This window comes from Chlamydotis macqueenii, chromosome 10 (assembly GCF_036417535.1).
Source record: "Chlamydotis macqueenii isolate bChlMac1 chromosome 10, bChlMac1.mat, whole genome shotgun sequence".
Classification (NCBI taxonomy): domain Eukaryota; kingdom Metazoa; phylum Chordata; class Aves; order Otidiformes; family Otididae; genus Chlamydotis; species Chlamydotis macqueenii.
The window spans coordinates 7,805,324-7,819,500 of NC_141565.1; the positions used below are offsets into that span (position 1 = coordinate 7,805,324).

The following is a 14,177-nucleotide window of genomic DNA, read 5'->3' on the forward strand; positions in this document are numbered from 1 at the left end:
TCCCTGTGACCACCATTGTGACCACCAGCAGGCTGACTAGGGCAGAAGAAAGCAGATGGGATTCTGCAGCACTAGGGAGCCTCGGTGCAGGCTTGGATATGAGAAGGTGAGCTGTCCCATGCTTTGCTGTGAGCAATGTTGAGTATCTCCCTCTTGCTTTTGTTTTCTTCTGAGAAAGCTTTAAACCCTGATTACTGTAACAAACTGTATCTGCACACTGCTTCTGAAGATGTGTTAAGTCAGTTTGTAATTCCGAACATGATGATGTCTTAATTGTTCAAAAGCAAAGGACAACTAGCTATGCATTTGTTTAAAAGGATAAAACCAGAAACAGGCAAGCAAGCTTGCTTTTTGTGTACAATTAGACATTTTAGGTCTTTTCTACCTTCCCCAGGAGGAGAAACAGAACTCCAGCTAGAAACCCACACTGAGAGCCTTTGGCTCAATTACAACGTACTTTGTCTTGGGGCTTAAATCAGGTAGGTAACTGCAGTTCTGAACATGGTGTTTTGCTTTTATTCTCAGCCTTGCTAAAATACATTATTAGTTTTAAGTAACATTTCTTTTCAAATGACTTTTACGAGAAAAGACAAAAGCATGTTCTCAAATTCAGAAGATAGAGGTCTGAAGTTCTTCCTTAAACATGCCTTCAAAATGGAGGTCTTTCGCCATCAGCTCTTCTTCTACATCTTCTAAGGCCCACTGATGATCAGTCAGTTCTAAAGCTTCCCATTCCGTCTGCATTGATAATAAACAGAGACAGAGGAAGGAAAGCAACATACTATTAAAGTAAAGAACTATGCAAAGCAGTGCTTACCTTAAAACGGCAACAAAACCCAACTTCTATTCAAAACCTGGCAATCCTGTCAACTCTCTAAAATGAGTGTTTTACACTGGAGTGGGTATTAGGTGATCAATACAAGTACATCATAAAGTTATAAAAATTACTTTATCTGCTTTTTGAAAACCCTCTAACCTTCTCAGATAGTCCATTTCTTCTTAAACAGCTGTCTCTAGAAACACAGCCAATTCTGTTCTGTGTGGGTTAAGTGCTTTGTGGTTAGTTAATTCTTTAGTTCAGAGACAGCTGATAAAAACAATTACAGGCCAAAAATTTTGCAGCTGATCAGACTTATGTGCCTCATTAGAGTGTTTTCTCCCTGGAGCCACAGAGTTTAATTCATTAAGCCAGGTGTTCATAGCAGCCCAAGACGTAAGAAAAAAATCCTAAATATGAGGATGATCTCCCCCACTACTCATTTCCACCACCCATGAACACAAATCTCTCTTCCTCTAACTCCACTGAAGCGCTCCTCACAGTAAGTATTGTGGAATAAGCTGAATACAGCCTGCAACATCACATCATGCGATGCCCATCAAGAGATCTGCATTTCTTGGCCAGAACACTTCTGCAATACTGGCTTTTTTTTGTTCCTCCTGGGGACTATGTAGTGGGTTTAGGTCCCTAAAGGGCTGGAACAGCCAAACTGCTCTGGAGAGCCAGTACTGGGAAGGAAGCAGAGGGACAGGAGCCAGGAAAGCATGTGGTACTTGAAGTGGCACCTTGGTGCTGACAGTTTGTGACTGCTCCAGCAGAGCTGCACACTGCAGCCACCCTCTTCCCTGACTGACCGATAGATTGGGTATTTTTAACCAAAAAGGTTACTGAATACAAGAAACTGCAGGAGCAGACCATCCTGACTTCCCAGGCAGCAGGTTGTGTGTGGGTAAATCTCTACTAATAGTAAAAAAACCCCAGAAACCAGGGCCTTCCCTCCATGCACAAACTAAGCTTGGGAAAGGCAGAGGCAGCCTACTAAGCAAGTGCCTACGGAGACTACTTAAGAGAATTTCAAGACACACACAATTTCAGTCTGTCAAATCCTGACAGATTTTCTGTTGCTTTTCATTTGCTTACTTGATTTTTTTTTACCCAAGTTCCATCATGTGCCTTGTGCTCAGCTGCACTATTAACACAATTTTTTGGGAGCCAGCTTCTGCTTTGGAACTAGATCTCAAGGGAAACAAAAAAATCTTATTCTGCAAAAGCAGAAGATGGCACATGAATTTGGCTTTTGTATCAGGAATACACGTTTGCTTCGGGGTATCGGAAGCTCTGCTAGACCCAGGGCAACTTCCATACCCTTCATCAGTTGTCAGCTCTAATTATAGGAACAGGAATCCAGAGAGATTCCCTTGCTTGACACAAGGAGAGGCCAAGTTACATGTAGCCTCCAGTCCTGTAAGTTCACAGCAACCAGGAGTGTAGGTGGGAATACTGTACCTTAAATGCTTTGTTAGTATCTGCTGGCATGGCCATTGCCGCTCCTGTCATTTGTTCTTGCATCACCCTGGACTGATCTGCAGCTACAAAAGAGAAATGAGAGGTTCATTTCTGTGTCATTTAAGCAGCATTTCTTGGAGCACAGTGCCACCAGGCTGTTCTAGCTATGAACCAGTAAGATGCAGAAACACCCAGAATGCAATACTGACATGCCAGAAGGAGTTCTCACAAGGGATCTTCTCATCCCCTACATCTTGGATAAATTTACATAAAATAGGCAGACAAATGGAGAAAAATAGCCTTCTACAGTCCCAGTGACCCCAAAAACAGTACCTGTCCTGCCCCACATCTAGCATTAAATCTTTGCAGCTTTCCCTAAAACTGATCCTTGCTGGAACTAAAAGCAAGCCTGAGAGCAGAATTTCTGCACGCCAATTTGAAGAGAAGGAAAGCGTGGGTTAATTACCATGGAAGTTTACAACCAGTCAGCCACTGGCTGGTGCAGAGGATCTGGGTACTTGCTGCAGGTGTTGTCACACGTGGCCAGTGGAGAGTAACCTCACAGAAGTAAGAGAGGCTTTCAAGAACTTTTTCTCTGGAAATCTAGAAATCCTTCCCCAACCTCCCTCAGAAGTCATCCCATGGAAGGAGAAGCCAGCTCTTTCACAGAAGTGACAGTGCCTTACCATTATCTTGGCCCAGGATGAGGGTGTAAATGCTTCTGAGTCCAAAGACATTCAAGAAGTACCAGGAAGCAGAGCTTACCCTGATAAATCAGAACAAGCACAGTTGATTTCAGCTCAAAGCTGGCTTGTGATCTCATTTCAGAAGCGTGCACAGACCATTTAAAGGGTGATTAGCACATTCAGAACTTTCCAAGTGAATATTCAGCCTTGCGTGCTGAGGACACAGGCTTACCAGGACGCATCTAAAGTGAGCAGTTCAATTCCCTGCTGCAACATTGGTTTAAAGCGCAACGTCAGAGGAAACGGGACCTTTGCTGCAGGATGAAAAAAAAAAAAAAGCCCAGTTTCACAAAGTGGCACTAGATAATTGCAAAGCAAATGGCAAAGTGAGCAGATAGGGGTTTTTAAAATTTTTTTTTATTAAATCTAATGTAGTCTGAATGCAATGCATACAATAACAAGTTAACATATACTTTTGAAAAGCTGTAGTTCTGTATTTATTTAAATATGAAAAGACTTTTTGAAACTTAATCAGATGGCCAAACCATCACAGGTATTGTTTCAGCGACTGCAAAGGGGAATGTTTTTTGTTAAGGAAACAGTTATCATATAAACTGTAAGAAAAAAAAAACCAAAAAACAACAGAACTGTGAATATGATGAATTATTTTTGATATTTTCACTTTGCATTACATAGTAACCAACTCCCTGGACAGGTTCAGAGGAAAATCCACTGTATCAACTTAAAGGCTAGGCAGTTTTAATAAATTTAAATATTGTTTTTGCCACTACAATTGTTCCTAAATACATGAGCTATTTTCTTTGTGACCATGGCTGGCATTTTGAAAACCATTTTTCCCCTTTGCTCTGGGGCAAGCAAATGAATGCAGTTCATGGAGCTAATAGTGGCAGTTCCACAAGCAAAACTCATGCTGCTTCCAATTCACTGCTTTCAGGCAGAGGAGCAAATCTCTGATGCAGCCTAGACCCTCAGGTCATCATCAGAAACACGGCAAGACCCATGGGCTGTGTAATTCCAGACACTTACTTGTGACAAATCCCGAAAATGTCATGTTGATCCAACCACCGATGAGGATCATAGGCAGAACATTGGTTACATTCCCTTTCATCATGTCTGTCAACATGGTAGGATCTGCAATTCAAAGATTTTATGTAAAGTAGCAGCGTGTCACAATAAAGGGAAACAAGATATTACTTCACCAGTGTCAGCCATTTCTATTACGTAACTGCATGAGAGAGAAGAGTCGTATCGCAGTATCCATCCCGTACCTATTATTTTCCACTGCTGTCAAATACTTTGCAAAATGAGATGAGCAGCCAGTGTGGCAGTGGCTGCTACTGAAAGGGTCTTGTGTTCTCTGCTGTATCTGACCCCAGCTGCTTTGTCTATGTTTGACCCCCTCCCTTACTTCAGATTGCTGAACTCACCAGACCCCTCTGCGAGCTGATTTAGGTAGAAAAGGGACAACAACCTATCCAGCTAATTTGCTGCTGAGGTCTTCGGCCATGTTAATGAGGTAAATCAGTTGAGAGAAGGTCATGCAGAAGCTGGTGCAAAAAAACTAATAAAAGGACACAAATGAGAGCAAGACTTTCCATTTCTGGTAACACTGAGGTGGTTGTGGTCTCGTGAGATACTGCAGGCAGCTGGAGATTGAAGGTAAGCAAAATGAAGTGACCCAACACGTTGCTACTAAAGAGAGGGATCTCACTCCCCTCTTCTCCCCAGTGCCCAGCTCCACAGTCCCGCCACCTCCCTCACATTCATGGAGATCTTTGCAAAGTTGATTCCTCTTCCTACCTTAGCAGAAAATTACAGTTTTTCTGCCTGTCTATATTTACAGTACTTTAACATACCTGTCATTGGTGAAGGAGGCACTACTTTTCTTTTCGTTTTCTTAAAGAATCCATCCTCTGGGTTATTAAAAAAATATTTCCGGGTCAGGAAAGACTGAAAACAAAAAGGACCAATGCCAACACCGTAAGAAATGAAAGGACAGGAGCATTATTTCTTGCTCAGACATGCAGACATCTTATGAGCTCTTTCATAACAACTCCTTCTTTCTTGGAGAGGTACGTCACTGCCCATATGCTCTAAAGCTCCTCGCTTTTCTGTTTCCCTGGATCCAAGTACCAGCTCTCTGGCTTACTAAAATTCTTAAAATAATTCTAAGAATTCTCTGAAGAATCCATATTAATTAAATAGCTTTTAGCCCTTTGTGCAAACTTCTTGCTGGTTCAGTCAGCTGATACCAGTACATCAGACATTTTCATTCCCCTGGGATGACTTCTGGATTTTACTATGTGCGTATTTGGCAGCAACTGGGCCAGCAGGAGCGACTGATTTTTAGTTCAGCAAACGTTACAGCTGACAAGGTACAGCTCCCTCGTTATCCTGAGCTTTTATTAAATCCCTGTGTATTTGTTGGCAGATATTACACCCGAAGGTTTGGACGCAGACTTTTAGTAAGCAGTTAAACCACCAAGTAGCGGAAGCTAATATAAACGTTGGGAAAACACACACAGGGCTGTCCTGCGTCCAGGTTTCCTAAGCATCCGCTACCGGTGACGCTTCCAGCCGCTGCTCTGGGCCGGGGAGGCCCGGCCTGAGCGCCTGACCCAGCCGGACACTGTGCGGGGGCTGCCCGCGCCCCGAGGGCTCCTCCCAGCCCCGCTGCCGCCGCTGGCTTTGCGCTTTGCCGCCCGCTCTGTAGCGCCCTTCGCGCGGCCCCCTACCTGCTTGGGAATGTATTTTCCGTTTTCCCGCAGGACTCGGCTCCGAATCAGGACTTGGCTGGAAAAGAGACGTGTCGCGTTAGGGAACCGCGGGCAAGGCAGACGCCGGGCCGGGGCGCGGGGGGGGCCCTGACCTGTCGGACACCTGCTCCTGCGTGAGCCTCTTGTCGCTCTGGAGCAGGATGGAGACGTAGTGCCGGATCATGCCCACGAAGAAGGTGATGAAGACGATGGGCAGCACCACCCACAGCCGGATGTTGGAGTCCAGCAGCAGCTCGGGCTCGCTCATCGTGGCGGCACCGCTACCCAACCCGGCTCCGGCCGCCACCGGGCCCGCTCCAGGCCCCGGCTCCTCTTCCGCTTCCGGGCCCAGCTCTTCCGCCGCCGCCGCCGGAAGGGCGGCACCGCGCGCCGCTGGCGGGAAGCTCGAGCGGCGAGGCGCTCCCGGCCCGGCTACCGCATTTGGACAAAATCCGGCTCTTTTGCTATTCGGAGCGTAAAACCGGCTTTAAAACTTGAACAGCGCGCTGGGCCGGCTGGCCTGGTGCCGGGGCCCGGCCGGCCTCTCCTGGCTGCGGAAACCGGTACAGCCCCGCTGAGGGGGGCGGCAGCTGCGCGCACCCCTGCCCGTAACCGGCCGGGTGAGGTGAGTCGGCCCCCAGAGGAATTTGGGAGCGGGTGTAACAAAGAGAGGGCTGCCCCGGACGGAGCGGTCTTCCTTGGCCTGTCAGCCTGCGCCTCGGGGCAGAGAGCTGCTGAGGGCTTGTTCTGGGAGTTGTTCTGCTTTCACTCTGATACTTTATGTAACGCGTTTTAATAGCCTCTGCCGAACAGCTGAAACTGAGCGTGAGACGATCAAGCATCTCTTTTAAAAATAATTGTTAAACTTTAAAGGTGAAGCAAGATTTATTTTGCCTCTTCAATCACTGGCACCCACCAAGCGAGGACAAGTCGGAGGCAGGTTTGCGCTGTCAGAGCTCTTGCGGCTGTGCTGGGTCAGGAGCGTGAGCAGGCTCAGCTCACCTGGCTGCGCTCAGGAGTACCGAACTGCTAATCCTGTGTGCCTTTCTCTGGGTGTGGGGAGAGCGTCACGGGTGTAGATCAGTGGATGCCACCTGAGACCTCTTAGTTACTCAGTTTAACTTGCCATTTAATTTGCCTGGCATCTGAAAGGAAAGCTAAGCCTTGTTTTATGAGGAACTGAATTTTAGAAACAGTGATCTATTACACTGTTTAAATACAAGCTTTAAAATCTTGTGCTGTGCAGCAGAGAAATGTGGTGTGATACCGGTTAACCAGGCAATCTGCTTTTCTTTGAGCAGTTTCAGTTTCTGGAGCATTTCCCTTCACTATTCACTAATACATTCTAGGTTTGCTTAAAAAAAAAGCTGCGTTAAAGTCACGTCTCTTTTGCTCACTTGTCTTTTTCTTGCGTTTTTATAGGCAACAACAAAGGTTTTGTTACCATGGTTTCTAAAAGGAAATTGTCAAAAGCTGATGCGTCCGGAGAGGACTGCCCGACAGATGTGGCGAGCAGGTGCTCAGGTATAATCTTACAGGGAATGAAGACCCATTGGTAGAGGCAGCGGCTCCCAGGCAGGGAGAAGGCCAAAATGACAGGTTTGATAATGCTGCTAGCTAATGACACTGTTGATCTTTAAACACTTTTCGAAATAAATCACAATAAGCCAACAATGCTAAAAGCAGTGCCGTATCTCTTCTCAGTCCCTCTGTTCTCATACCTTTGATCAGTGTTTATCATCTTAAGCTTCAGGGTCTGCAGATTAATTACATTTGACCAAAACTGATATCTGTAAATCAAACCAAAATAACCTCTACATAGCTGGAGGGAAGATAGTTTTTTTTGCTACAGCAGCTGGGTGGATACCTAAGGGACAGGTCTGGTGGAAGAACCTATATTAAATTTGTGCTTTTCACGCCAGAGGAAAGCATGTGCTCTAGTGTTACTCATAATCTGTTGGTGGCTATGTCTCCCACGAGAGTAAGCCACTGAAGGTGTACTTTAACTGTCTTTGGTTATGGATCACTAAAAAGGGTGAGTAAGAAATGTTCCTCTCTGTCAGGTTGCAGGGGTAACTGCTTTATAGGACCTGCGTATTGGCATCGGAGTCTGCTAATGACTGCTGTCAGATAGCAGTACAGTTTGTTGGTCTGGTCCCATAAGTGTATTCATGTGTTCCTCTAATTCCTTACTAGAAGGTTAATTTCAAATTAGTTGTTTATATGAAGGATCCTTGCTATTTTAATTGTAGAGTATATTTGATGTACCATGTCTTGTTTTCTCAGAAACAAAGAAGTCACGCGTTTCTGATAAGGAAAAGGCCTCTGCCCATGGTGGAGTGGAGAATGAGGGGGTCTTTGAAGAGCTCCTTAGAACATCAGGAATTGTACTGAAAGCTGGAGAGGGACAGAATGAAATAGGTATGGGTTTAACACTTGCTCTCTCTGCTTGTATCTGAAAACCTGTAAAGATGACTGGTACAAAGAAAAGATGCATTTTACTTGCAGAGCAAAAATGCTTGAGCCAGCTTGTTCCGAAGTTCAAGCAAACCTTCATCTGGCCTCCTGCTTGTTATATACATTTTGAATTGCACAGTTCTTAAACTCATACCAGCTTTTTGAAGGTATACATGCTAAGTTGCATGACTTCTGAAAGATTACTGGAGCTATACGGAATCAGATTAGACTGCGTCTGTGATTACAGTATTGAGTTACAGAGGCAGGAGCTCTGAAATAGGAAAACCAACATGTCATGTTGCCTTTCGGCTCAGATGGGCCTTCAGGGATTCCTATATTAAACCTTTTTAACGCTACTAGCTACTCGCATCCCAGACTGGAGAAAGCACAAGTGGTGGTACCACTCAGGCTTTTGCTACCTGGACTTCTCCACAGAGCAACCACAGAAGGATGCTCAACCACAGGCGGATGAGCTTGAGAGCTTGTACTTAGTGTAGCTGTTGTTATGCTGTTGTATGGATAAAGTGTGTCTGGTTCTTTATTTTCTTTTTAAACTTTCTCCTTAGCTGTAGATCAAATGACTTTCCAGAAGAAGCTCTGCATGGCCCTGGAGAAGCACCCTACTTACCCAGGAGTAAGTAACAGACTTCGCTTTGGCAGCAGCCAGCTTTAGAACTGTTTGCTGTGCAGCAAAAGATGCAAATGCAGCTGCCTGTCCCTGCTAGTCCCATACAAAAGTATGCAAGGCAGTCGTTTATCTTGGATTTCTGTGGTCCAGTCTCTCTAATTCTCTCAGTGCTGCCATCCCAGCCTTTTGGTCCCATTGTCCTTCTGCTACGTCAGTCTCTTCTCAGCTGTTACATCTGAATAGTCAGACAAAGAGTTGACCAGCATTGTGCCTCTGTCAAACCACTCTTGGTGTGCGTGCTCCAAGTTTGGTTTTGCCTAATTCCAAGCAAAAGTGCTGCACTTCCACCACCTTGCTGTGTCAAAGTAATTAATTGGCAATATTATTCAATAGACAAAGACTGTTAAAGGCAGAAAAATCACTTGCTTAACTATCTAGGGGAAGCTGTGTTTGGTTATGTGTGGACTTGGAGCTGGCAGCATTAAAACTGCCACACTGTGGTGCTCCTCTCCAGTCAACAAGCCCAGTGTGAAAGTCCTGAGGCCAGTGATTGGAATCCTGCAAGTATTTTTTTGAGTGCAACTCTTGTCACATTAAATGTTGCTGTCTCAGCTGAACAGGAAGAAGGGCAAAGCCCTTTTAAATCAAAGTAGAATGTGACATTGTTGCTTTAGAGTTATTCAGTGTTTGCTTTTGGAAATGGTTTAGACTAGAGTTCATTTGTTATCCAGCATTCCTTCCATCACAGTTTCTGTCTGCAGTTTCCTGGCTAGCTCTTCCCGGTTATCATCTGCTCACAAACAACATCCTAAAAGACAGCAGTTGATCGGGATGTCTTTTCAGGAAGTGGATAACTTCTTTCTGCTTTGCAGGTTGTAAAGCAATTTATCGGTGGCTTGGAATCTCACATCAAGGACAGAAACCAGTTCAAGAACTGTCTCTTGCCGTGCACTCCCATACGGACTGAGGGGTCGAGGTCAGAGAAAATGCATTTTGTCTTCCTCTGCAGTCAGAGGCAGTCTCTGGTTAAATGTCATGTAACGCTATGCAGAGGGGAGGGAAAGGGAGGGAAAGGCCATAGCTCCAGCTCCTACACAACAAGACTGCAAAAGCAGCTGGTGTAATACATTGGTATTCAATAGCACGAAGTTTAAAGTGGTAAGTCACAGAATTTACTAGCTGCCTGTTGCATACATTGGGCTCCATGGCATTTTATAGCAAGAACTAAATACTGGGGGGAAAAAAAAATTGACAAGACTGGTGAAGATCAACTGTGTTTTGACAATTTTTTCAGGAGATACAGCTTAACCACAGAGACTTGCATTTCCATCTCACACTAGTCTTGTAGAAAGTAAGCTTATTCAGAGCTAAAGTGGAGTTTTATATTTTTTATATGTGTCTGTGGTTACCATATGTTAGCATAAGTCATTGTAAATGTTTTTTTTTTTTAAAAAAAAACACAGTAATGGAAAGAGTTGCAGCCTGTTCTTGTAACATATTTTTATTACAATTGTGGTGGAATCTTTCGTCTTGCAGGACTCTGGTACACTCGTATTGTGAAAGCCTCATTAAACTGCTTCTTGGAATTAAGATCTTACAGGTATCGGCACTTTAGTTTGCTCTTTACAGTGATGTTGATTTATTTAGGGATCCTGCTGCTTATGTAAGTAGAGGATTAATAGAACTGGTTGTGAGGCAGATGAGACTGCATCTGGAATAGTGTCCGGTTTCTTGTTTCTTTAGGGACACAAAGATGCTTAGGGCCTGGAGCACAAGGCATACAAGAAGAGATAGAGGGAATTTGGTTTATTCAGTCTTAAGAAGAGAAGATTAAGAGAGATTTTGTGGTCTTTAAATATCTAGTTGCATGGTGTAGAGAAAACAAAGCCAGACTCTTCTCAAAGGTGAACAGGGGCAGGATGAGAGATGATGGCTCAGGTCAACCGTGGGAAATTCTGATAGGATGTAACCACTTCCACTGTGGAGAATGTTTTCTTTAAGTGCTAGAACAGGTAGGCTAGAGAGGTGATGGAAACTCCATTACTGGAGTAATCTGAATCTTGGAAATGTTTAAAAATGGGCAAGATGCAGAGCAACCTGCTGGCAAGAACAAGTTCTGTTAAGTTGTATACAACTTGCATCACGATGTGTACGGAGTTGAAGATGACAGATACCTCACCAAGGCATTGGGAAACCTTAGAGCAGCTGTGGATTTAAATCCTTTCATATTAAAAAGTTTTAAAAGTTCTTGTCTTAAGTACATTTTTTTAATTGCATTTGAGCCTGGATTAAAGGGAGGAAGAATTAGATCTGCGGAGGGAATGGGAAAAGCATGTGGGCACTGTTTTCAAACTTATCTAAAGTTGATGCTTTAGATTCCTATATGGTGAAAAGCAACTCAGCTGGGTCTGAGAAAGAGAGCTTTGTTTGGTCCAGAGGAATTGTACATCCTGCGTGTATGCTCTGCTTCTGTAAGGTTGTGTTGATAGTTTACACCAGTCTGGGCATTTGTGATTTTCAGCTTACAGGCTCTATGCCTCCTTTCTGGCATTAGGGAAGAGACTTCTTACACAAGAAATATTTTTATTTGTCCTTTTGAGCCTTTTATTCTCTGTGCATATTTCATCTTTTGTGAAACATCAGTTTTGGTGGCAATACCACAGCACAAGCAATAAATCATCATCCTAACACTGTCTTTTTGCCTTTCTTCTAGCCTGCTGTCATAACACTGTTGTTGGAAAAGATCCCTGAATTCTTTTTTGACATGTGAGTATAGGCTGTCTTTTCTCTGCCTTGAAATTAAATTTCTTTAGGACAATCACCAGCTGTTTGATTTTAACTTGTACTTCAAATTTACCTGAATGAATGTTTGCACTGATGGTTTTTTCTTCTGATATGTGTAAAATTAACTGTGAGGTACCATGACTTTTAACTTGTGGATGCATAAAGCAGAAAACAAATTTATAGAAGCTGAAATGCAGACATACTTCATGATTCATTATGCTTTTCTTAGCTCCTGGCACAAGCTTGGGAAGTATGTCAGCAGAGGGACTATGGAGCGTCTCATTATTTAAAAAAAGATGCAAGTGGCTGGCAGAGTTTTAAGAGGCTGCTAGATACAAACAGACCTCCTTTTAAAAATACAAATTGTGTTCAAACAAGGAAAATAGAAAGGTGTTTGAGAGATCTTGAGATGTGACATAAGCAAGACTTGAACACTTAAGCTCTTTTTCCAGTACCCTGGACCAGTACTCTGGTACAGAGTTAGTGGAGCAGGCCAATGGATAGAAAGAAGCTGGTGCTGTTCCTGAGACAGTATTTGTTCCAGTGCTGAGTATTGAGCAGGATGCCAATGCTGCACAGAGAGACTGAGAAATTGTCTCAGACTGAAATCTGGTTAGAGGAGGGTTTAACACAAACAGTCACAAGGACTGAATTGTTTTCATCCAAGAATTCCAAAGGATCTTGGCTGTGAAAGTGATAAGCTCGTAATTGTGCTGTGAACCCTTTAGTTAAAGTCTTAAAAATGGATGGTATTACATTCCTCTCCTATCAAGCTGCAAAAAGAGTGACCTTTTTTTCTAGGTATTGATGACTAGTTTAAAATGGAAACAAAAAATAGAAATAAGTGGCCCATTTTTCAGTAAAAGGATGTTACTGGGATGGTCCCACAGAGATCTAGGTTGTTTAGTGTGCTTGAAAGTGAAAAAGGAAATGAAAAGTGAGGGTACAATTTCTGGTAACGATTTCCAAGATAATCGAATCTAAAACTAATTGTGAAGAACAGTAGATTTTTTTTTTTCCCTTTGATGTCCTTTTTTTTCCCTTTGATTTTTTTTTTGTTTGTTTTGTTTAATTATGGGACAAGAAGCAACATTACAGGTAGTCTGTAACCACACCTGTACTGATCAACCAATTTCTCCCGAGTCTGATGTGAAAGCATAGACCTATCAGACCTCTACAGGTTTTAACGCCAGTCAGTGCCTGGACAGAGGACATGCAACGTATTGACTTACTGCAGGCAGGGTAGGGAGAACTCGGTTTATCCATGCGATGTCGCAGCAGCCAGCTGATAATACAGATGTGTTCACAGACCAGCGTGACCAAAAGTTACAGAAGAGGAAGCGCATCTTGGTACAGCTCCATAAACATTGTTTTCTTAAAAAATCAGACTAAAAATAATCCTGGTAGTATAAATACAATGTCAAACCCAGTGTTTTCATTTAAGAAAGGTGTCTTCTTTTTGTTTCTTATTTTTAGTATCAGTTCCACACTTAGCAGTAGTCAAAGCAGCGAACAGAATATTAAGGAAGGAATTGGGAACAAAACGGAAAACATAATGTCACTGTAAGTGCATGCTACAGTGACATTTTGAATATTGCATGCACATCTGCTCAGGCTGTCACAAAAATACAGTAGAACAGGTTCTATGTAAGTAGGGAAAAGTATTACAAATAAAATAGAACTCTGCCTGCTTTCAAAGGATGTGACTGGCAGAGCGATAATAGATGTCTGTAAAAGCAAGAAAGATTTAGAAAACATAATTGAGGACGGTTTAACCACTGTTTCTAACTATGCAAGGCAGCAAACAAAAAAAGCAGAAGTATTTTTTCAGATTATGCATAATGGTCCTGTTCAGTTGTGCTTTTTTGCCTTTTTGTAAGGCTTAGGGAAATTAATGGAGGATAAATGTACTGCTGGATAGCGGACATGGAGAGGGTAGCAGCTTCTGCCTTGGAGATTTGCTAAACTGCTTGTTGTTGGAGACTGAGTGGAAACTGTAAAAAGATTGCTCTGTGAATGCCCTGTTAGCAAAACTTATCCAAATGCATCTGATACTGACTACGGTTGAGGACAGGGATACTGGGCTCAAAGGAGACTGAGGCTAAGCTGGTGTAGCCACTCTTACAGTAGCACAGGAGATCTGAAGTAAGGTCACAGTGTACGCTTTGGTTTTTGTTCCGTAACTTCAGGAGGTGGTGGTATTGAAACAGGCCGGTAGTGTCCCTGCTTTGTCTGCATAGCAAGTAAGAAGTAGAGATCTTCCTAGATGGTGCTAAAATCTTTAGGGGTGTTAACGATATTTTCATAATATGGTTTTGATAGCTGGTTTGCTGACCAGCAGCAAAGCTTTTGAGTCTGTCTGTAGGTCTGACTAATCTGTGTTTCACTTTCTGCTGTTTTAGAGTGGGCACCTTTGGAACAAATTATCCCCGGCTCATCATCAATCAGTTTAAATGGCTTGACAGGCTTCTTGACAGCCAGGTGGGTATTGATGGCACAATCACATGTGTGTTATATCCAGTCAGCTTCTGGAATGCCTCTCAGCTGGGATAAGATCAATT

General features: G+C 43.4%; 2 protein-coding genes across 3 annotated transcripts in view; one reads left to right on the forward strand and one right to left on the reverse strand.

The window, feature by feature from the left end:
- Window positions 1-493: 493 nt before the first annotated feature.
- On the reverse strand, window positions 494-6,088 carry EMC3 (ER membrane protein complex subunit 3). Its single transcript, XM_086755739.1, has 8 exons — window positions 5,861-6,088; window positions 5,727-5,784; window positions 4,848-4,941; window positions 4,018-4,122; window positions 3,203-3,284; window positions 2,971-3,050; window positions 2,285-2,367; window positions 494-738 (listed from the first exon to the last, which is right to left on the reverse strand). Exons 1-8 carry the CDS (start codon window positions 6,013-6,015, stop codon window positions 610-612), a joined length of 786 nt encoding a protein of 261 aa, XP_086611865.1. The 5' UTR covers window positions 6,016-6,088; the 3' UTR covers window positions 494-609.
- Window positions 6,089-6,164: 76 nt separating this feature from the next.
- Window positions 6,165-14,177, forward strand: part of FANCD2 (FA complementation group D2) — a 48,508-nt gene continuing 40,495 nt past the window's right edge. The window contains exons 1-8 of one of the 2 annotated variants that reach the window (XM_086755724.1): window positions 6,165-6,372; window positions 7,170-7,271; window positions 8,034-8,168; window positions 8,771-8,838; window positions 9,705-9,808; window positions 10,369-10,432; window positions 11,546-11,598; window positions 14,019-14,097. In XM_086755724.1, the coding sequence (XP_086611850.1) occupies window positions 7,193-7,271; window positions 8,034-8,168; window positions 8,771-8,838; window positions 9,705-9,808; window positions 10,369-10,432; window positions 11,546-11,598; window positions 14,019-14,097 (582 nt within the window). In that variant the 5' untranslated portion in view covers window positions 6,165-6,372; window positions 7,170-7,192. Of the gene's footprint in view, window positions 6,373-7,169; window positions 7,272-8,033; window positions 8,169-8,770; window positions 8,839-9,704; window positions 9,809-10,368; window positions 10,433-11,545; window positions 11,599-14,018; window positions 14,098-14,177 lie in introns of those variants that run through there. The other variant, XM_086755725.1, reaches the window with a different exon arrangement.

Excerpts from the sequence above, each read along its gene's own strand:
- EMC3 (XM_086755739.1), bottom strand. The coding sequence starts at position 6,015 with ATGAGCGAGCCCGAGCTGCTGCTGGACTCCAACATCCGGCTGTGGGTG. Across the intron at positions 5,785-5,860 it reads CAGGAGCAGGTGTCCGACAG|CCAAGTCCTGATTCGGAGCC; the intron begins GTCAGGGCCCCC and ends TCTCTTTTCCAG. Across the intron at positions 3,285-4,017 it reads ATTTTCGGGATTTGTCACAA|CAAAGGTCCCGTTTCCTCTG; the intron begins GTAAGTGTCTGG and ends TTCATCCTGCAG.